General features: G+C 41.0%; 1 protein-coding gene across 1 annotated transcript in view; it reads right to left on the bottom strand.

Moving 5' to 3' along the window:
* The window catches only part of col6a1 (collagen, type VI, alpha 1), a 47,504-nt gene extending 29,266 nt beyond the window's left edge, over nucleotides 1-18,238 (bottom strand). Inside the window, exons 1-20 of the mRNA XM_049598464.1 lie at nucleotides 17,875-18,238; nucleotides 17,071-17,200; nucleotides 14,933-15,133; nucleotides 14,663-14,822; nucleotides 14,152-14,265; nucleotides 14,035-14,055; nucleotides 9,765-9,785; nucleotides 9,618-9,662; nucleotides 9,450-9,503; nucleotides 9,269-9,313; nucleotides 7,135-7,161; nucleotides 6,994-7,020; nucleotides 6,842-6,886; nucleotides 6,674-6,727; nucleotides 4,419-4,481; nucleotides 3,114-3,176; nucleotides 2,973-3,026; nucleotides 2,836-2,871; nucleotides 2,686-2,748; nucleotides 2,364-2,426 (exon numbers count right to left, since the gene is read on the bottom strand). Of these exons, the coding sequence (XP_049454421.1) occupies nucleotides 2,364-2,426; nucleotides 2,686-2,748; nucleotides 2,836-2,871; nucleotides 2,973-3,026; nucleotides 3,114-3,176; nucleotides 4,419-4,481; nucleotides 6,674-6,727; nucleotides 6,842-6,886; nucleotides 6,994-7,020; nucleotides 7,135-7,161; nucleotides 9,269-9,313; nucleotides 9,450-9,503; nucleotides 9,618-9,662; nucleotides 9,765-9,785; nucleotides 14,035-14,055; nucleotides 14,152-14,265; nucleotides 14,663-14,822; nucleotides 14,933-15,133; nucleotides 17,071-17,200; nucleotides 17,875-17,962 (1,374 nt within the window). The 5' untranslated portion in view covers nucleotides 17,963-18,238. The remainder of the gene's footprint in view (nucleotides 1-2,363; nucleotides 2,427-2,685; nucleotides 2,749-2,835; nucleotides 2,872-2,972; nucleotides 3,027-3,113; nucleotides 3,177-4,418; nucleotides 4,482-6,673; nucleotides 6,728-6,841; nucleotides 6,887-6,993; nucleotides 7,021-7,134; nucleotides 7,162-9,268; nucleotides 9,314-9,449; nucleotides 9,504-9,617; nucleotides 9,663-9,764; nucleotides 9,786-14,034; nucleotides 14,056-14,151; nucleotides 14,266-14,662; nucleotides 14,823-14,932; nucleotides 15,134-17,070; nucleotides 17,201-17,874) is intronic.
* Nucleotides 18,239-21,782: the final 3,544 nt, after the last annotated feature.

Below are 21,782 nucleotides of genomic sequence, written 5' to 3'. Positions count from 1 at the left end.
TTCGATGCTACTATTGCGCATCCCAGTATCGATGTTGCAACGATATATTGTGACTTACTTAAAGTTACTTAAAAAAATGTTACATGACATGAAAGGTTTTCCCCAGATTACTGTACCAATTAATTTCAACAAAAGTCCACAAGTTTTCCAAAACTTTCAATGATTTTTACAAATTCCATGACTTCTCCAGGTTTTCCATGACTGCGACAACCCTTGTATAAGGTTAGGAAACTTTGGCCAAAATGTTTATTCTAACATAAAACATTTTTTTTTACATGTCAGAGATGAGGGGAGACCAAAACTAGGAAATACCTGCCATTTGTTGGCATGTATTCTTAGCTATTTTGTGTTTCTCAGCCTGTGTGTGGGATTCCACTGCCTTGATTCCCATCATGCAGGGTTTCAATTTTTTGTTGTTGTTGCATAAAAATACACTAGCCCTGTATGCATTGCCTTGTACTGGTGTCAGCCATGCTGCAAAATCTTGGTTAAATAGCCCATTTTGGTTGATTTGCACCTCCCGGTGTCATCCAGGGTTCAGTGACAGCTTGTGAGCAGTGTGGATCCTCTGCTCTAAATATCACAGCCAGAAACAAAATATGAGTGTTGTTGTTTCCTACAGCAGAGTATTGGGGCCATATTGAAGATTTTTTTTTTGGAGATTTCGAGAATAAAGTCATAATATTACGAGAAAAAAATCATAATATTACGAGAATGAAGTCGTAACTGAGAAAAAGTCACAATATTACGAGAATAAAGTCGTAATATTACAAGAAAAACTCGTAATATTAATGTGTGTGTCGAGGCAACACACCTGAGACAAAGAGCAGCTGCCACAAGCAGTTTCATCCTCTGACCCATTCTGTTTGTTGTTGGTTATTTCCTTAAATACTACGACTTTATTTTCGTAATATTATGATTTTTTTTTCTCATTAAATTACAGCTAAGTTTTTCCTTGTAATATTATGACTTTATTCTCAAATCTCCCAAAAATTTTTTCTTCAATGTGGCCCTAATACTCTGTCGTAGTTTCCACTATCCTGATCTGTGAGATGTTAATGCAAGAGGCATTCAGTTAATTATTTAAGAAAAATAGATGTCACCAATTATTTTGAGATTTTACAATGCAATGATTGACAAAAAAAAGGATAAATAAAATAAATAAAAAATAAAATAAAATATAAAATGAATATATAAAATAAAACAAATATATAATAAAAATAAATAATAAATATATAAAATAAAATAAAATATAAAATAAATTAACATAAAATTAATTTATTTAAAAAATTAATAAAATCTACTACTACTAATCTACCTACTTTGAAAGTCTTAGCATTTTAGTTTTTGAGAAATTAAGATATTTTAATACCAGTAAAGGCCTTATTTTTAGATGAATAAATTCAATGCCTTTTAAGGACTTTTTAAGGATCTGCAGGAACCCTGTTAATGTATTGATGAGGATGTAAATGGGAAACTTTTACAGTTCAGGAGGCTATTTTTTTTAAATGTTTGTTTAAGGCTAACTGCCCATGTTTTCAGTGTCTGATAATCAGAATCAAAACTCAAAAATCAAAACAGGATCCATCTATGTGGATGTGCATTGTTGAAATGAATATTTTTGTATAAATCTAAGAGTGTGTCTTTAATTTTATGTTAACGTTAAACAAAAACACTGTAGCCATTAAGTGCCCTGTACATGTAATACAGTCTGTGGTTTGTTTAATGTGTGCAGATGATGTGCAGCACATTACCGCATGTACAGTTTTTCCCTGAGTGTATGAGGTTGGCCCCACATGTCAGTTATTCCATGTTTTCTGTACTGTTCAATTCTTTACGGTTGGTTCAGCTCTGGTGAGGAGAGGAGGCGCAGCAGAAAAGCACAAAAGAGCCATTGAAAGTTCTGACATCACGGAGGTTACCACAACTAATGCTTGTAACGTATTATTATTATTACACTGCCTGGTGCCTTATTAAGAAAACCATACTGAGGCTTTGGCTCAGGCCGACGGAGAGAAGAACTGAGTCAGAGGGGAAAGAGTGAGTGTCGATGTTCCCGGGAGGAGAGAAAAAATGAGAATGAGAGAGGGGAGACGGGGGAGTGGGCAGCACTCTGGGGTGGCAGCCAGGTTCGCCTCTGTTTAAGCTCCTGCCCAACACACTCCCCCGCAACATGAAATATCGATGCACAAGTGCAGCACGCATGCGCACACTCCTCCTCTCCGACTGGAAAGAAAAGGATGCTGCCAGGGAGGAAAGTGGGTGGTTCGCACTTGGGGCTGAAACTCTACACAACAGGCTAACGAACAGTGGTACTGTAGCTCCTGTGTGAGTGTGTGTGATTATATTTGAGTGTGTCTTACAGGTTCTCCATTGGGGCCAGTTGAGCCCTCCCTCCCCTGCTCTCCACGGGGTCCTGGATCTCCCTGGCAAGGAAAAGAACAAACGTATGAAGCTAAAGACTTTCAAGACGGTAACAATAGACAAGAGAAGCAGACAGAGCCAAGTTTTAAACAAAGTTAGATCAGCAGCAGTTCACGGGGAATGACTTTATGAAAACAGTATTCCATTAAGGCCGCTGTGGTTGCGGCTGATTCAACTGCCAAACAGAATTTCCCATGAAGGAGTAGGTGCTGAAATCAGACAGACCCCGAGAGACTTCTCATCATCCTTATCATCACTTACCGGCTCTCCTCTTGGACCTCTGTTTCCGCGGGAACCTTGCTCACCCTTCTCTCCAACTAGTCCCTACAAGGGATTTTAAAGATGTCAACACATATTTTGGCAGCTGTCACACATTAACACTCATTAAAAGTCAATATTAATCGTACTTACTCCCTCGCCGCGATCTCCATCCGGTCCTGGTGTGCCCTAAAACACACACACACACACACACACACACACAACAGGATATTAGATGAGACAATAAAGATCGCAAACTTTCTGGCGTTGTCAGGACTTTCATCGCTTACATCATCACCGCGTTCTCCTTTGTCCCCGTTGTTTCCGCGAGGGCCCCGCTCACCCTGTCAAACACAAACAAAACATGTCATATTTCTTGCTTCGTGTGATACACTTTGTGCTTTGTCATCGCGCTCTTTGCACTGATTTACCTGAGGTCCCAGTGGGCCGTAGTTTCCAGGCCTTCCTGGATCACCGTCATTTCCGGGATCTCCCTGAAACAAGCACACAATGTGTTATTACAGAACACAGAGAGGCGATTCGAAATCTTCAAGAGCACAAGTGTTTTTGTCTTAACTTGGAGCTATGGCGCTTCGCTAATAGCAACCAGCGACAGAGGTCTGTTGTTTGTTGTTTATGTACTGTCAGTGCTGGAGATGCTTCCATCAGGACGGAGGAACAGCAAACGAGACAACAACGTAGGAGGTTGTAATATAGTACCATTAAGCTGAGATAGCGTTGTAGATGGTGGTGGTCTGTGAGGCCATAAAATACATCCCGACATGTGGATGGAGAATTATTTTAACTATTGTTCCGCCATTATTTAAATTTCTTTGTGCCCTCCTATGGGTGTATTTTGCTTGAACTACACCACACTGCCTCCACGATCTCTGGTGGAACTGCTCCGTTTCATCTGTATCCGTTAGCCTTCAGGACACGTGCACAAATACGGGCAGAATGAACGCAGAATACAGACAGAGGGCTCCATCCATCTCTGTCTCCCTATCTAACATTAACCATACATTAACCACGTTTATACTTTCTGTATGTATGTGAATAGATGTGTCCATTTCAAATATTGTTATCCTCGCTGTCCTCCTGTGACCAATGTGAAGTCAGCAGCTACTAGTTTGCTTTCACAGTGCATAGAAAAAAATATATGTTTATATGTGTGAACACACATGTTGTTTTATGTTAGGCAAGTGAAGTAAAGTGGATCATTTGTTAAGATAATAATATCATGATCGTGATGCTATGTCCCATTATCCCTTTATGTGTTAGCATCGAGCTAACAGACTAAGCACTAGTTATTTGACACATGGTTGTAGCTGCCAGAATCAGAATAATTTTTTTTACAAAGTTGGTTTTCACTTGTAGGGAATTTGCCTTGTTGTTTGGTGCACACAGTCAACATATTACTGCAACAGGCAAAAACATTACAATAAAAATGTAAAAAATACTAAAATACATGCACAATATAGCTGTTATGATAGGAGTTATCTTAGCATTATGCTATACTAATAAAATGTGCTTTGTTTTTATACAGAAATATTCAGTGCTAACACTATTTTCTTTATAATTTTAAAACACAACATGGGACTAGGATGGGACAGGAATGAAAATCCACTTCACTCACCCTCTACAGTGTAGGAGATATGGATCTTGTGTTGTGTTGTGATGTATTTGTTTTGGACTACTGCCTGCGCAGCAAATAGACCCTGTTCTTTGAATCTTACTTTTTCTCCTTTCTGTCCGTAAGGACCAGGGTCTCCCTTTGGTCCAGGGTCTCCCTGCATGCCCTGGAAGCAGAAAACACAGAGACAGTCTCAGTACATGATCACAAGCAGCTGAAGCCACAACCCTCAGTCTCTGAGGCCGCTGTGCCTGTACGCACATGTATGCGTGTGTTTGTTTACAGTGTGACTTTATGGCTTCATTTAAACAATCTGACAGCAGAGAATGTAAACGCAGCAGTGATTAAGAACCAAGGGCCTCGGTCTGCTGCAGGCGGGTCCAGACGCAGGGCGCGATGTTGGTCAGGGCCCCACTGAGGGTGGTATTCCTAAATATGCAACTGTGGCTAATGGCTAATGTGTAAACAATGTGGCTGAGCCTCAGGCTGATACGGAAATGGCCTGTCGGAGTGTGTGTATCTGATAAACGGGGTTTAAAAGGATAGTTGGGATTTTTTTGGAGTGGGGTCGTATGGGATACTCATCCATCGTGATATTATCTATAGAAGATGTCAGTCAGCACACCCCCAGTTTGGAGAAGCAGGCAGGAGTACTGACACAGAAGCTAAGCAATGTACTGCTGTGGATGGGGGCAGCAGCAAAACATATGTTAGCTATCTTAAAGAAAGGCCTACCTAATACAAATCAATATCAGTCTAGGTGGATGCTACATTGAGAATATTTCCACCGCTCCATCTTGCTGTCAGAAAGCCCTTCCCTTTCCTGTTCAGTCTCCCTCTGCATAACTTCTTCTGTATACTCTGGTTCAAAAAGGCCCAGACACACTAAACCAACATCAAAGAACTAGGCGGCAAAGGCTGACTGCTGCGTTGCCTGTATCTAGGCCAAAAAGTTGCACTTGACCACACTGCAAAGCCAACGGCCAACTTGTGCATACGTTCCGCACCTGTGTAAGAGGAAATAACGCTCCATACCCGCAGGCGGTGGTCTGTATTTGTCATCAAAAAAGGGAAATTGGAACACTGACAAAATGGATTCAAGATGCTAGTTAGCCTGTTAGCACACTATTAACAAACCAAATGTTGAAAGAACAAATTATGTTTATTGTGCGCAGGCTAACAATACTACAAACCATTACGCACCGTTTCTGCTAAAGAGCTGAATGGCTAAAAAAAAATAATCCTGCACACTTATTCCATGCCACATAAGTTTAATAAAGCCACTGTTTCGATCCTAATTGGATCTTCACCACGTCAAATGAATTGACCTGATCATTTTGACCTGACAAAGGCTACTTACTTTTTTCCTCACGTACACTGTTTTTTGCTCACCTTGCACCTATGTTATGTGCGTAGAATTATTCTCTCTCATCTAAAACAAGTTTGTTGTGATCTCACTCCCCCATTACTTTAGCCCTTTGTTTACTTTCCTCACTTCCGTTTCTCTTCTCGTGCACTGTGCTGAACTGCCATTTAGAGTGATTTCAATCACTCATGGGCTAAGCCAGCTCCGATGCTAATCTATCATGCTGGACTGGCTGACAAAAAGTCAACAAGGGCTGACAAATGCCAACGGTGTGGGACACACCGCAAAAACTAGGGCGACAGACGCTCACTGACGACCTGATTGTTGGCTTGGTGAGTCAGGGCCCTAACAGATATCCTCCTGTCGCCACAGTGAATAGCATTTTGCCATCACTGTCATTATCACTGTTTTTTTAATTTGTTGTCTCTTCAATAAACCACTGAAAATCTGATCCAAACACGATATAATACAATGCACAGCACATTTGTGCTTATGGGCAGCTCCTCCTGGGGGGATGCTAAGGCGTTCAATGACCAGATGAGATATGTAATCCCTCCAGCATGTTCTGGATCTGCCCTGGGGCCTCCTACCAGTGGGACGTGCCAGGAACACCTCTAATGGGAGGTGCCCAGGAGGCATCCTGATCAGATGCTCCAACCACCTCAACTGACCCCTTTTGACATGAAGGAGCAGCATCTCTACTCCAAGCTCCCTCTGAATGTCCGAGCTGTCAGACATCATACAACCCCAGTTGTAAAAATCCAAACTATCCCTTTAAGTCACCAAAATAGCAAGAAAGTGTGTGTGTGTGTCCTAACATCTGCTGCAGTTCTCAAACCTGATGTTATCATCAGCGTGTGTTAGCCTCTAATGACCGGTTCCCATCTGGTTGTGATTCAATCTGTCTGTAACATGTGACTTTAATGTCAAGGCTGGAATGCAAGACCCCCCTCAACAGTGGGATTATTCTGAGATTGAGATACAGGACTCACGTCTGATCCGGGAGATCCTTTACAGCCGGGAAGACCAGGGAAACCATCTTCACCCTGAAGAGGAAAACCAGAGGAACAGTATCTTTAAGCAACTTTATCAACAGAACAAGAGACAGACAGCCAGAGAGCCAGGGATGTGTTGTTTGGATGTTCGGGTCTGTCACTCACTTTGCGTCCATCGATTCCATCATTTCCTCTTTGACCTTTGTCTCCCTATGAATCAGCGAAAGATAAAGAACAAAAGAATAATGTAGATTTCAGAACAATCACAGAAACAAGAGCATCCACCTGAAGATCAGACAGCTGTTAGATGAGCTCACCTTGTAGCCTTTGTGTCCTCTGTCACCCTGCAGGAAACACACACACACAGCGTTAGCCCATAATGTCCGTAACTTACACAGCAAAGCAATGCTTAAACTTTGACTGTATCTTGTTTATGTGTTTGTGCGCTCTGACAGTACCTTCTCTCCTCTGCCTCCACGGTCTCCCTGCAAACAGAAACACATCAGAGTTATCATCATGACAAGCAGCGAAGGGATCAGTGAGGAGGGTGAGAGTCTGACCTGGAGTCAGTGATCAACAGCAGCTAAACAACATGGAAAATTACAAATACCTTCAGGGTTAGGAATGTTTCCTCGAACAAACTTCCTGTTGTCAGTCGGGTTGCAGCAATAAACCCGTTCAAAGGTATACCGTGATATGAAAAATGACCGTAATCACACCATGTGCATTTGCTTTCCACAATATTAGGGAGGAAAAAAAATGGACGAAGAATCTCACCTTTATTTTAGTTATTTTCAAAGGGGAGATTTTTTACATAAACCTCCATTAACAAAATGGTTTCAAGTTTCAATTATAGTAATAATACGTTTGTTCAATCACAACTAACCTTTACGTTTTCGTTCTTTAAAGGGTCGTTCTGACTGATAATAATTATAATTCTGTAATACCGTGAAACCATGATATTTTCTGAGATGGTTATCGTAGCGTGAAAACCTCAGAATGTTGCAACCCTACCTGTCAGTTTGTTTCTTGTTCATGAACATTAATGTGAAACTAAGAAGGAGGATAAGGGCCATCACTAGGAAACGGCTGCAGTGGTGATGCATGGATCCGATTTCTCTGAGTTAGAGACCCGTACCTGCATGGACGTTTCACTTCCCCTCTACTGGTCTCTATAGGATATAGTGCTCTTATATTATACACTGTAGTGACGTATGAGAGTTTTCTTTGACTTCGATGATTATGGAGGCTTCTTTCAGAGCGTTTCCCTGCATGCAGAAACATGACTGCAGCAAATATCATGGAGCATTTCAGCAAGGAAACTAAAAACTGTAGTTAGAAACTTGACAGAAGAAAAGAACTAAAGTTTTAGCTTCAGAAATAATCAGTGAAGTTACGCTGCTTTTCTTGTGCATAAATGCACACAGCGTCTCTCTTAATGGGGACGAATTCATAGTTTCTGCTGCAGTGATCACTGCATGAACTTATTATCATGAATAAGTGATGATGTGGTAAAATATTACACTGAATAACACTGAAGCAGGCTGGTTTGAAATAGATTAACTTATATTCTTCTTTCGTTCTTTATTAGTAAAATGAAAATGGCAACAGGTATTTATTATTTAACCACCTGCAATTTTTCTTTTTAATTTAGTTTAGTTTTCAGAGCTGGTTTGCTCATTTCAGTTCAGATTTTATTGTTTAAAAATGTTAAGTTATAATTAAGTGTTTATTAGTTTCAGTATGACTTTTAGTTGTTTTTTTTTAAATTATAATATGAGAGGTATGTTTCAGTGGCAAGACTGAAGAAGTTGAGAACAGTTATAACATTTCAAACAGACACTTTATGAAGGCAGCTGACTGACAGCCATGCAGACGTCTCTCTATAAACATCTGCACTAATGCCTCCTCACACTGGCTGTGTTTACAGATTTACCTAAATCTAAAACTAAAATTAAAGAGATCTCCTGGATATATTTTTGTAGTTTAATTTAGTTTTGCAAGCACATAATATTGTTTCAAATTTTGATTCTTATTTTAGTTTTTAAACACCTAGTTTTAGTTTTAAATTTAGTTTTAGTGAACTGTAGTAACTTTGCATGCAACCCATCCGCTATCAAGTCAGAATATTAATTTTTATCAGGGCCAGCCTTCGACTTTTGAGGGCCCTAAGCAGGGATTGGGTTTGGCCCCCCTCCCCCCCTTGTTGTAACATGTTCACATGGCACTGAATTGTCATATGTCAATATTAGTTTAAGCTCACAAAATGTAAAAAATAAGCAAGTAAAGACTAAAGTGGGACCCATCAGTAGCAACACTATCTTTAAATTATTTGTGTATGACCCTAAACTCTATGAAAGATGATGCATCACCAGGCTGCATACAAACCCTCCAACAAAGCAGGACTGCACTGTAACTGTCACTGAAGTAAAGCGCATGAAGAAACTGACCTTCAAAATAAACAACATGTAAAAGACTGGACAAAATGGCTACACATGTTTCTGTAAGATGTAACCTATTCCATATGTCACTGACAGACATTGTTCCTCTTCTGTATTGCTCACGTGAACTGATTCATTAAGTGCACTCTACCTTCATTCCACTGTAACCAACGGGACCAGGATCTCCGATACTGCCCTGTAACACAGAGACAGAAGTATTAGATCTGAGTGACACTTCATCAAACCAAAACATGTGATGATGTCCTTTTGGGTGCATGTTTGTATGTTGGTGTTGGCGTGGGTGGAGGAGGACGATGGTGGAGGTCACCTACCATGTCGCCGACATCTCCTTTCTCTCCTGGCATCCCTGGTCTTCCTGTTTCTCCCTGTACAAGGGCAAAAAAATAAAGATGAGATCATGTACAGTTCGTGCATTTTGCCCGACAATCATCTCTAGCGCAACTGAATACAGGGGTTGTTTTCATATCATATCATCACACCTTAGCGCCGATGTCTCCGTCTGGTCCTTTAGGCCCTCCTGGAGCCTGCAGACAAAATGACAAAACACAAAAAGTGAGACAATTGCTCTACAAACAAAGCTGAAGAAGAATTTATGATGGGAATAAGATAATAAACGGCGTACTTACATGGCAGTCGAAAGAGCAACACTGCAGAAAAGAAAAAAGAAAGATGATGAGCACCTTGAGGAAGGAAAAATGTCTCTGCATATGTAGACAATTATTGGCTATTCTTGACCAATAGAGTGATAGTTAATTTGTCGTCAAGGAGGAAATTCATAGCACAAACAAGTAAGAAACAGAATGCACATCACAGACACATAGGACATAAAGAGTTAATACACAAGAGACAAAAACATGGTGTTTGTTGCATTTTAAATGTATTCTGATTGGCTGCTACCTCGGCCAGGTCTCTCTTGTGAAAGAGATTTTCAATCTCAATGGGACTTACTAGTTAAATAAAGGTTAAATAAAATAAAATAAAACACCACAGACTGAATTTCAGATCAGGGGAAGGTTACTTGGAGCTTAAAGCTCCTGATGAAACTGGCCCTTCTCCGCATGGGTAGTCTGAACCTGCATCCAGAGGGAAGGGGGATAAAGACTGGTGGAGCGGATGATTTGAGTTGTGAATGACTGTGAGTGGTTTGCTGATCAGGGATGAGGTGACACAATCAGATAGTTTGGGGGGACATATGAGTCTAAATACCTAAATCTAAGGAGACATGGCCTATGTTTCCAGGTCGGATCACAAGCAACACTTTAGCTATCGGATGACAGTTGCTGATCAAAATATTAGTGATTACAAAGGGGTTACATTCATTCTTTTCAGTAAAAAGTTTCTATATAGAATAAAACATTCATTCTGTTGCTTTGCATCTTATTGCAGAGCAGGAAAGTCTTCTTTTGGCATATTTACAGATGACACAAGTCAGCAGCGCGGTGGGGGCAAATCTGAGTGCAACACCATTAATGGTAGGATGGTTTACAAGGAGCAGCTGTCTCTACGTCTAAACAGGCTGCATTCATTTGGCAGTATGTGCTCAAATTTTGAATGCTGATTTTTGTCCGTTTATCCGTCTTGTTTGAATGGAGTGGAGCAGGAATGAGTCCTAAAACCTGGAGATGAGTTAGCATTTTAGCTCTCATGATTCCTATGTCTGGATGTAAAGTGGGTTTTTGGTTAGAGGACTCATATAACACAAGCTTAGAGACTTAAATGTCAGTAAATGTGACTGTGATGTAGTTCGTTTGTTGCCTAACATTAGCTTTTACTTTGTTGATTGCACTGATGCTTCAGAAATCAGAAGTGTTCATTTGTAAAGATTATCTTGCTGAACAAAGCATGTCAGTACCATAAACTTTTGTTTGCCACAGAGCTTATTTTGTGCAATAGCTAATGATCTGTAACCTATTACATTCCAACAGCAACCTCCCAACACTCACAACATGTCCAATATTTAGGATATAACTGCAGTGATTTTGTTGGAGATATAAAAGTGAGCTGATCTTGAAAATCACTGCGATCTCAGTTTGCTCATTTCAGCTTCTTGTCGCTGTTGTGCCTGACCCCCCTTGTTTCCTGAGTATGGGAGAGTTCAGCAGAATTTACACGGCAGAGGAAAGCAGCTGTAACAAGACTTAATACTGAGACATCCTCACTACATTCAGCTAAGATTGATTGCACTAAATACACAGCTCTAGTGGCCACAAAGAAGAAAAGTCTGTTTGGCTGAGAAATCCGGTTTGTAAACATTTAAAGCCATGACACTTAGCCAGTATAATCTGTCTTGATTCAAGCTGCATCAGCAAAAACTCAACATAAACAGTTTTGCTGTTGGAATGTTTCAGTTAATACAAACACATCTGTTCACACATGTTGTCCCACAGCTCGAAATGAGAGCAGATCCAGTCTTTTCGATCTGCAGTACACTTTCTGCAGGTTCATACAGTTACTGTGTACCTTAGTGCACCTTGTATTCAGGATTACATAATCAGATTACACAAAATTAGCAACTGTAATCAGCCCGAATTACACACAAAAATCTGTGTGTGTTAGACTGTAGCTACATTGTTAGGGATAACTTGATTAGATTTTTTTTTTATGTTTTTAAATATGGAAAAAAAGATGCTTTCCACTCCTGGTAATATTGCCATTTTGCTGATTATGCAAAGTGCATTTTAGTTGCAATTAAAGTGTTTTTCCCTTCATCCAAACCAAATTTCTCCCAAGGGAGACCAATAAAGTAACCTTAACCTTAAAGTGTTCTGAGATATCTATTTATTTATTTACTTATTCATTTAACTAAATTTTACCAGAAATATTTAGCCTGGTTCCAGACCATAGACCCCGCCCACTCAACTGAGTAGGCTCGCATCTCTGGTCTGGCATACTGAAATGAATTTGCGATTTATCTCGTCCAAACGATGGACGGACCAATGAACGCTGGGGTTCTAGCGATTAGCCAATCAGCGCCACGCTGATGTCAAGCTGTACGCCGGTGGGTAACTGGTGAGGATAGCAACAATGGCGACTGCTACAGATCCTACAGACCACATTAACGATGCTATCGAGGTATTTCGCCACTACTCGCGTTAATGGAGGACCAAATTAAGGAAGCTGCTAAACTGGATTTAACGGCGATGCAGCTGGGCGTGCACGACCACAGAGACATTTTAAACGGGCAACGCTCGCTTGTTTTTGGCACCCCTGAGGCATGGATACTAATGACGTCAGATTCTGGGTGAGTTGTTGATCTCTACTGATTGGTTAGGGAAAAATTAAATTCCCTCCCCCTTGTAAATCGCCTTCAATGGAAGCCATGTCAGACTGAAGGTTCTGGGAGCTTCAGTCTGACACTCAGGCTAAGAAATATTCCCACTGGGATTCAAATCTCTTTCGCCAGGGAGTCCAGACAGCAGCAGAAAAAGTTTCACATAAGAGAACAAACAGACTAACACAGCAGCAGCAAAATAAATAAATAAATTTAAAAAATATTTAAAAAAACAAAAAAACAACAGACTTAAAACCAACAGCCAATTTACAGCAGACAACTGCATTAATAGCATTCAGTAGCTGTACATTCAGTGGTTAAATTCAGTTTTTCAGTACTGTTTTAAATGCTAAAATGCAAAAACTCAATGTTAACTTATTGTCTATCTACCAGTGTATTTGAGTTTTATGAGTGGGAAAATGATGGCAATAAACTAAAACTAAAATAGTCCTTAATCCTGTTTTCATCATCTCCCATGTTAATAATTTAATGTAGTTTAAGATGACTCTGTAGCTGACACCAAGATAAAGGAGCAAAAAATTTACTTTCACCAAAGACAGTGCAGGTTTGAGGAATGTCGCACATTCATTGCACCGAATATAAAAAAAAAAGAAAATTTGTGGATAAAAAATAAACAATATTTGTGGAACTCAAATGTTTGTAGCTGTGTCCATTTTTTTAGTATAAGGTGCAATATTTTCGATATTTGATGCTGAAGAAATCTGAAAGGCTGTATGACGTAGTTATCTGTGGTCAGTGTATGACATATATTAGATGGTGGTCAACACGCCACCAGTTTAGAGAAGCAGGCTGGAATCTGACACAGAAGCTAGGCAAATTGTGCCTGAAATTTGGAGTATTTTCACCCCTTTTTCTTACTGTCAGACAGCATGTTTCACGAATTCAGGTCCCCATCTTTGCTCTCGTCAAAGCCACCAGACTCCATTAAGAAAAACAGTAATTTTAGCTCAGGAGCTGCTGGTCTACCACTGCTTTGATGAGCTAGTTTGTGTGTGTTACTGTGTGACTGTGGTGAATCCAAACTAACCCTCTAAAATGCTAAAGTCACACAATAACACAAACTAACTCACTGATCAAGGCAGCGGTAGACCAGCAGCTCCTGTGTTCAGCAATGTTAAATCACTGTTTTTCTCAATGGAGTCTGGCTTTGAAGAGAACGATATAACGGCTTCTTTTTCCTGTTAGAAATCATTGTCTGATGTTCAGGTAAAGCAGTGAAAATATTCTAAATAATGTACACCTAAACTGATACTGACTATTTTCGGTAAGACTTTTTTTAGGTGGCTAAAATTCATTAAGTTTCCAGCTCCCTTCACAGCAGTATATCACTTAGCTTCGGTGTCGTACTCCAGCACGTCCTCTTCTATAGAGTCTGCATGTTGTTTTTACAGTAGCCCAGAACAGATAAGCCAAAGTCTACTCTAAATAGGGGCTTTTTGTTTTTATGTAGGCTACTGTAGTTCTCCTACATGCAATCTGCAACCTCACTGGTAAAGGCTATTTAAACCAGACATACAGGACCTTTAAATGTAAATGCAGTTAGCACACGCACAGGCACATGCAAAAAAAAAAAAAAAAAAAAAATCCTTTCAGAAATATCTTACCGCATCCTTTGTTGCGTTTGTCTGGGAAAAAGAAGGGAAGAAAACAGACAGTTAGCTAATAAATCAACAATGTTAAATTGTATTTACACAGAGGAGAGGAGAGGAGAGGAGACATACGATCATGTCAATGATGGTGCGAATGGTTTCCATCTTGGTGGATCGGGCGTCGTCTGCAGCAGTGAAGTTCTGTCTGTAGGTCTGGTCTGTGGCAATGAGTGAAAGTCTGGTGTCCTGGTGACAGACAGAATGCATCATCATCATCATCATCATCATCACATCACGACAGCCATACAAAGATTCATTTGATTTTACTGAGCAGTATTTGAGAAATTTTAAAGGGAACATCAGCTCAAATGACAGTTTAACATTCACAGTTTCCTCATATGTATTTAGAATAATCCCCCTCTGATCTTACTGGGTGGGGGACAATAATTGTGCGATGCGGCTTATTGTAAAATTTCATGTTACATTCTGTTTAAATATGGGTTGTTTATAATTAATTAATTAATAATTCAACAGGTTACGCTCTAAGTTATGTTGGTGTATGGTGTTTGGTCTTCGAGCACCTGCCCCTCTGAGGGTCTCTGCACAGCTCTGATAAGTACAACTGCCTGTGTGTGTTTTGTACCTCCTGGTCAGGTGAGATGGCGACTGCGAACACTTTGACTCCATGTTGCCTGGCTTCATTCGCAGCTTCCTGCACACCTCCACATGGCTCTTTGTAACCAGTGATAGGATGACCATCAGTCACCACCACAATGTACTTGTTCTCATGGTAGTGGGAGCCCCTGCATGCAGGCAGACACACAAACACACATGATGTCGCTCTCCTTATGACTTAATCTGCTGAAGAGTTTGTGTGTGTGTGTGTGTGTGTGTGCGTGCGTGTTATTATTACGCAATGAGCAGCTCAGCGAGGCCTCTCTTGATGGCGCAGTCGGTATATGTGCCCTTGCCAATGTAGTCGATTTTCTTGACGGCGGCCTTCATGTCATTGCGTTTAGTCCTCATGTCGCTCAGCTCAAACACAAGTTTGATATCGTCACTGTAGTGCAGAGCTCCTGAGTTCCACGTCAGGGTGCGGTCACATCGGTGGCGCCTGAATGAATACAGGTGTTAGGTAGAGTAATCAAAACACACAACATTAATATGCAACATGATACAGTCAGGCAGTGGTGGAATAAGTACTGCACATAATTTAAGTCATAATTGAAAGTTTTCATTTACATTCGTTTTTGGGAAAACACTATCTTTCGCAAAATGAGGTGACACAATGGAGTTGAGACGAAAAACTGGGTTTCTGTGGAAATCCCCCCAAATATCCCAAGCAGAGCACAGTTACACCCCTTTCCTCCCCCACGTATATGCAGTTATTTTTTAACGTGGGGAAACACGCTTAAAATATGCGATAGATTCCTTTGCCATCGCAAGTATGTCTTTCTTTTGTGTCACATCCAACGTCAAAACACAGGTTAGTTAACAGTAGAAAGCAGCATGGAGGCCATGGAGGCTCTTTTTCAAACTCCATGCAGACTAAACTGGAATGATGTTTGAACTCTGCGCGGACAGAGACAATGGACTTTGTGGTGATGTGTTGTAGCAATGTGCTGGACAAGGGGTGAAAGTTAGCGTGTCCACCTCTGGTGTCGTATTTCTATCACTGCTGGTCAGAGCTTAAATACCCATGACTACTGCAGAGTCATTTGTTTTGGGAATGAATGCCAATTGTAACCTCTCCCATTAAATAAAAAAGCCAGGTGTTAGGGAGGGTTTTGTCCGATGGGAAAGGGGCTTTAGGCCATATCCACGCAAAGACGGAACCGATTTTCTTTTTTAAAAGTTTTCCATAAACACGGAATCATCTCAAGATATGTGTACGTAAACATGAAGCCACTGAAAACGCTGTAGTACATATGCAAGGCCTGTGAGTGGCGCTGCAACAGACTCAATCTTAAAACTCATAAAGAGGACACTGTTTGGATCTGTGGGAGGTGAGATCTAAAAACACACTTGTAATTGCCGCTTATCGCCACAGGTGCCGCCAAAGACAACAAAACAGAGATCTTCGAGATTGTATCTTTTAAGGTATGCTATGCAGGATTTCCCCTAAAAAGAAGACTCATCTCAATCATCACTTACAACCGACTGTCAGTGTGTGGGGATGTATTTTTCTGCAGAGAGTCTGTGACTAGTTACTGGTTGCAGTTGCTAGTCAGTGTCCTGTGCAGTGTACTTCTGAGGATGTTTTGGTCCGTCCTTAGCATTGTTAGCTTGTTTACTACATTACATGAATTCCGCTGTCACACGTCCCGCTGAGCCCTGTTCAAACTTTAAAGCTTTATATGGAAAAAACGAATTGTCAAAATTCATATTAAGTGGCCGAATCTGATTTGACTGAGATAATTGGGTACAACCAACAGTAACCAACAATCCTGCATAGTGTACCTTTAAGTACGGCTTTGAAGTCGTTGTCATACTTTGACTCCGCTGCACTCCAGAGGCAAATACTGTAAATATTTAAATCTTTATAAATATTTATAAATTCTAAAAAGGCAGCTTGAGTTAGTTTCTTTGCAGATTCCATTTTACACACAAAATCTGTGATGACTGAGTAAAAATTGATTTATAAGTGTAGATTAGAGTAACTATCAGTACATAAACAGAATAAAACAATATAATAATAGTGTCATAACATCAGGACATTGACGAGCAGTTCTGCAGCGTCATGGAAACTTTTTGCTGATAATGTTGCTGCACTTCTAAGGAGTAACTTAACACCAGGCTGAAAAACACTGTTTCACTGCTGTCTGTGGTCAAAAGTTTCAATCAGTGATGGGCGTGGTTGAGCGTAATGATGTCACGGTGTCCCAGAATACACCAGTGTAGCAAGGTGAGAAGTTACTCTTTAAGATTTTAAATGCATTGCTTGTAATAGAGCATTTTTCCACAGTGCTATTGCTTTTTTTTATAACTAAAAGATCTGAATGCTTCTTCCATAATTGCAGGTGTGTGTGTGTGTGTGTGTGTGTGTCTTACATGTCCTTGAGTTCATCTATGAAGTCATTGGTGAATGTTTTGATCTGGTCAATATAAAAGCTGGGAGGTTTCTGTCTGAGGGCGACACTCTCAGATGTATCCAGCACAAAGAAAAGGTCAACAGGACAGTCTGCTCACAAAACAAACAAACAAACAAACAAACAAGGCTGTCAGTACATATCATCCACTCAACAACCATAAAGCTAACAAAGAGTTTATGAACCAATAAATCTAAAATGCATTTGCAGCACAGGCATCACTGCTGCAGCAGTGGCCTGCATGATGCTACCTGGAGCACGCTGCGTCACACTGAGGCTGATCTACCTGATCTGTCCAGGTAGACAGGCCTGTACTCACAACATTGTGCTCTGCATATACACCTGTACTATTTCACTTCAGCATGGAGGCAGGCCTGATGTTCCATTACCTGCTTTGGTTCTTGTCTGCATTTATAACTTTGGCACCCACAGCACTGATAGATCTCAGTCTGCAGTACACCCAACGCTCACTATTCAGCCCAATAAGACAACCATAGGACCAAACTAAGGCCTGCTCATGTTGGGCTAGGCTACTGTCATATTCTGATCTTACTCTCAGTAGTTATTGCATCTGTGCTGCTCATTAGTAAGGCTCAGACTTCGAGAACTATGCAACCCTGAGACACTGAACAGCTGGACCAACTCTTGCAGCAAACATCCCTTCAGCATAAGACATGTCACATTCAAACCCAGCATCATAACGCCATAAAGAAGACAATAGAGCAGTTTCTTGGAAAGCACATGAATATATTTTCTGCAAACTTACCCGCAAACTTGGCTCCCAGCTGGTTCTGGTTTTGCGCTCCAGCCAGGAGAACGCACAACAGCGCGAGGAGACCTCTGAGAGTCTCCATGGCTAAACTTCAAAAAAACTAATAATTAAAAAACACACACAACCCCCCCAGAAACAAACACCGAACCTCTCCGGCCCCGAACCCAGCACCTCTAAACCGATTCGCCAAACTTTTCGTGATCCAGCGCTCCGTCGCAGTCTGTCCGAGGCGAAGACACAGAGCGCGCAGAGGAGGACCAGAGCGCACGGCACGGAGAGGGAGGAGGAGAATGGAGGAGGAAGAGCTCAGGCGCGCGCTTTTTGAGGACGATGAGTAGACTAGAGCGCGCACCAGCCCAAAGTTTATACAAAATCCCAGATATGCCTGCTTCCTTAAAAGGTCCACAGGGACGTGGATACACAGGAATAAACAAAAAAGCTGCTGACTCTGAAGGAGGTTCCAACATGCACTGATTTGTTTGTCTCTGCAGGGAAGAGCGTCCCTGCAAAAACTGATCTTGGTTATGTTTTAATAAAATCAGAAAAAGCTTTGCAGCTTCTTTTCACTCATGCAGTTAGACGAGATCTGGAATTTGTGCAAAATCTACAAATGCAGCCGTGAATAGATGCACACTGGAGTCATTTCATCAAACTTAATGAAAAGCAGCTGACACATCTTGGAAGCATTTTTATATTCTTTCTGTAGAAGTCTCTCATTTCCGTGGAATACGGGGGTGGGTGGGGTATGAATACATCTGGTTCACTTGACCTGACCTGAACATAAAAGCAGGAGGATGGGGAGGTGGTGGTGGTGGTGGTGGGGGGGTGCTTGACTCATTTTGCCTGGGTAGCAGGAAGAGACACAGTGCCATCTAGTGCTCCTCCTGGGCAGATCTTGGAGAGGACTTTGGAAAGAGTTTTCGGGGTGCAGTGAGGCACTTCCATGGAAGGAGGCAGAGAAGTGTAGGCGGGAAGTGTACATTTGGCAAGGTGTTGATGGGGGTGGATGTTGCATGGTTGCTGTGGACATACATGAGTGTGTGTGTGTGTGTGTGTGTTTGTGTGTGCTCAAAGTGTGGGAGTGAAGTGAAAGTCTGGCCTGGACTCAAAGTTTCCACTGAGATCACTGTTTTAGGGAGAAAAAGTTGTGTGGAGCAGGGAGGGAGGGAAGGAAAGGAAAGAAGGGAGGGAAGGAGGGATGCAGAGAAAGAAGGGGGGGTACATCTGGTAATGATCTGTGTTTATTAGCAAGCTCTCATAGTAAATCTGTTGGATTTTTGGCAGCTGTGTTTAAATTGTGATGCATGCATTTTGATGTCTTAATGCCTTCATCAGGGATTCTGTGAAATTCTTGAGAAAATCATTAGTGAAGCATTTAGGAGTGTTTTCGGTTTTCACAGTTACATTGGGAGACTTTGTTCGAAGGAAAGCACCTCTCATCTCGTTTGGGCCTTTTTACAAGAGGTGGGTCCAGGTCATTGTTTTACAAGTCACAAGTCTGGAGTCTTTATGCTCCAGTCCCAATTTAAGACAGGCAAGTCCAGAGATGAAACAGTATGAAAATTTCATGTCACGATTAATGTGACCAAAATTATTAGTTATCAGTAGGTTTGCAGTGATATATGAAAATTGACAGTTATCATACAGTGTGCACTGGCTTATCTACAATATTGACAAAAAAATGAAACTGGACAGAGAATCATCCATCCATTTTCATCTGCTTATCCGGGGCTGGGTGGGGCCAGCAGGCCAAGCAAAGTCTTGACTTTCTGTTTTTTGTGCAACTACAAAGTTGGAGGTCCATTTTGCAGACTGTTTTGTTCTTTTGTTGACCACAGCGTAGATTTTGTTCACAAACAAAACTATTTTTGGTATCAATTTTTTTCAACTGGTACTCTGTAACATAACGTTAGTTCTCCATGGTTCTATCCTGCAACGTAATTGGACGGGCTGTTCTTGTTCACTGTTCCTATGTGTACCTACGAAAAATTATGCACCACAAATTTTATGTAACCCATTTAATCACGAGCGGGAAGGCTGCCATCACATGACCAATGCGCTGATGGGAGTAAAGAATAAAGTAGCACGAAGATGAAAAGTCCATGCGAGGGGGTAAGCAAACACAGGAACTTCCCCTAGGAGACCAGAGTTTGGGAATGAATGAAACCAAATTAACTTTGAGTTGTTTTTGGGGTACGTCGTTTCCATTTGTCTACTCCTAAACCTAATCTATGTAACTGTACATTAAGAACTAATGTCATCGTGGAGTGGTAATTTGTTAGATGTCATACAAACCATTGTATGAGGATACGTTGCATTCGGACGGTGTCTGATTGGTTCAAACAAAGTTGAGAATTGTGAAAAAAGTGTTGACTGTTTGGGATTGAACAGCGCTAACGTTAGTTGATTCAGAAAATGAAGGCACACGAAAGAATTTGTGGCACACTTTTTAAATAAGATACATATAATTTTTGGGCTGGGGGAAGATATCCAGTATTTTCAAGTCAAAAGACTCAAGTCCAAATTATGTCACAAGTCATCACTTGTTATTTTCAACCCGGTCTCACTCTGAAGTCATCGAAATCTGGCACTTGGGCGTCAGAAATGGACGATAACAGCCTCCAACACTGGCATGATATGCGATCGGTTGCCTTTAAAGTTTAATGGCACCGGCAGCGTCAGAGGGAAACACGGTGGGTGGATGGGTCCAAAAAACACAACTTTCACCCAGGAGAGGGATGTTTGTGTCCCACAGAATTTTAAAGACAAACCCTGTTCTTTTTTCCTAAACCTAACCATGTCCTTTTGTTGAAGGAAATAAAATGTCAATTTGCGCTGTTGTACCGATGCAGTGCATTTATTTCGGAAGACACTGTGTGTGAATGTTACATTTTACAAGTGTATCTTGAAAGAAGACAATGCATGCAACAGGCGGAACATGATACGGTGTCCCAGAAAGTCAACAACCAACACACCCAGGGTACCTTTCACGTCCAATCTGAACATGGAATGTCCATGACCAAATGTTAAGATGTGGCGAGGTCGGAGTGAAAATGTGTTGGTATTTTTTAACCTGGACCCTATTTTCCCATGTTTTCGTGTCTAAGTGACGAATGGAGACAATTTTTAAAATTGGTCCAGTATTGAAAGAGAGATGCAGCCACAATAGCGAAACAGGCTGCAATGTATGAGCAATTATGCTCAGATTATTGTAAGTGTCTGACAACACTGGGGAAAGGATCCCTACAATGAAATGTAACGTTTTTCTCTACCTTTTGCTGATCCGGTCTGTTTGTTATTGTGTGTAACCAGTTTTCGTTGACGGAGAAGTCTTGTTGTGAAGTGTCATGGACGTTTCCACATTGTCGTAATCAGCTGAATATTCAGCCATGACATTGAAAAATATTTTAGGTAACAGTAAAGCCCTGTCTTCACCAAGCAGTCTGGTACAGTGCAGTATAGTTTGGTGGGCATTTTTTCCATTTCCATTGTGAAAAGTTGTGGATGGTACCAATGGAACCAAAAAAACATAGCTTAATTTACTGAGCCAACTGCCGGCAACTTTCTCTCACTCTCATTAATGTTTCCACTGTTACAGACCAGTGAAAAGTACGGAAAAAGATTCATTTTCTTTGTAGGATCCTTTCTGTAATGTTGTCAGACACTTCTAAAAACAATCTGAGCCTGTGAGCGGCAAAACCCGGCACTTTTAGTGGACGTTCACTGACAGTGCACAATTGCCCACAGGGATTACATTGCAGCCTGTTTTCACCGCTGCCCACTGCAGCACTCTCCTCCAAAACCAGTTTCAAAAACTGTTTTCCTCATTAGTCACTAAGACACAAAAACATGTGAAAATAAGAGTCCAGGCTCAAAAAAACCTTTGTTTCCCTTTAAGTCAA

This window comes from Epinephelus fuscoguttatus, linkage group LG15 (genome assembly GCF_011397635.1).
Source record: "Epinephelus fuscoguttatus linkage group LG15, E.fuscoguttatus.final_Chr_v1".
Classification (NCBI taxonomy): domain Eukaryota; kingdom Metazoa; phylum Chordata; class Actinopteri; order Perciformes; family Serranidae; genus Epinephelus; species Epinephelus fuscoguttatus.
This window is presented reverse-complemented; position numbering and strand designations above follow the sequence as displayed.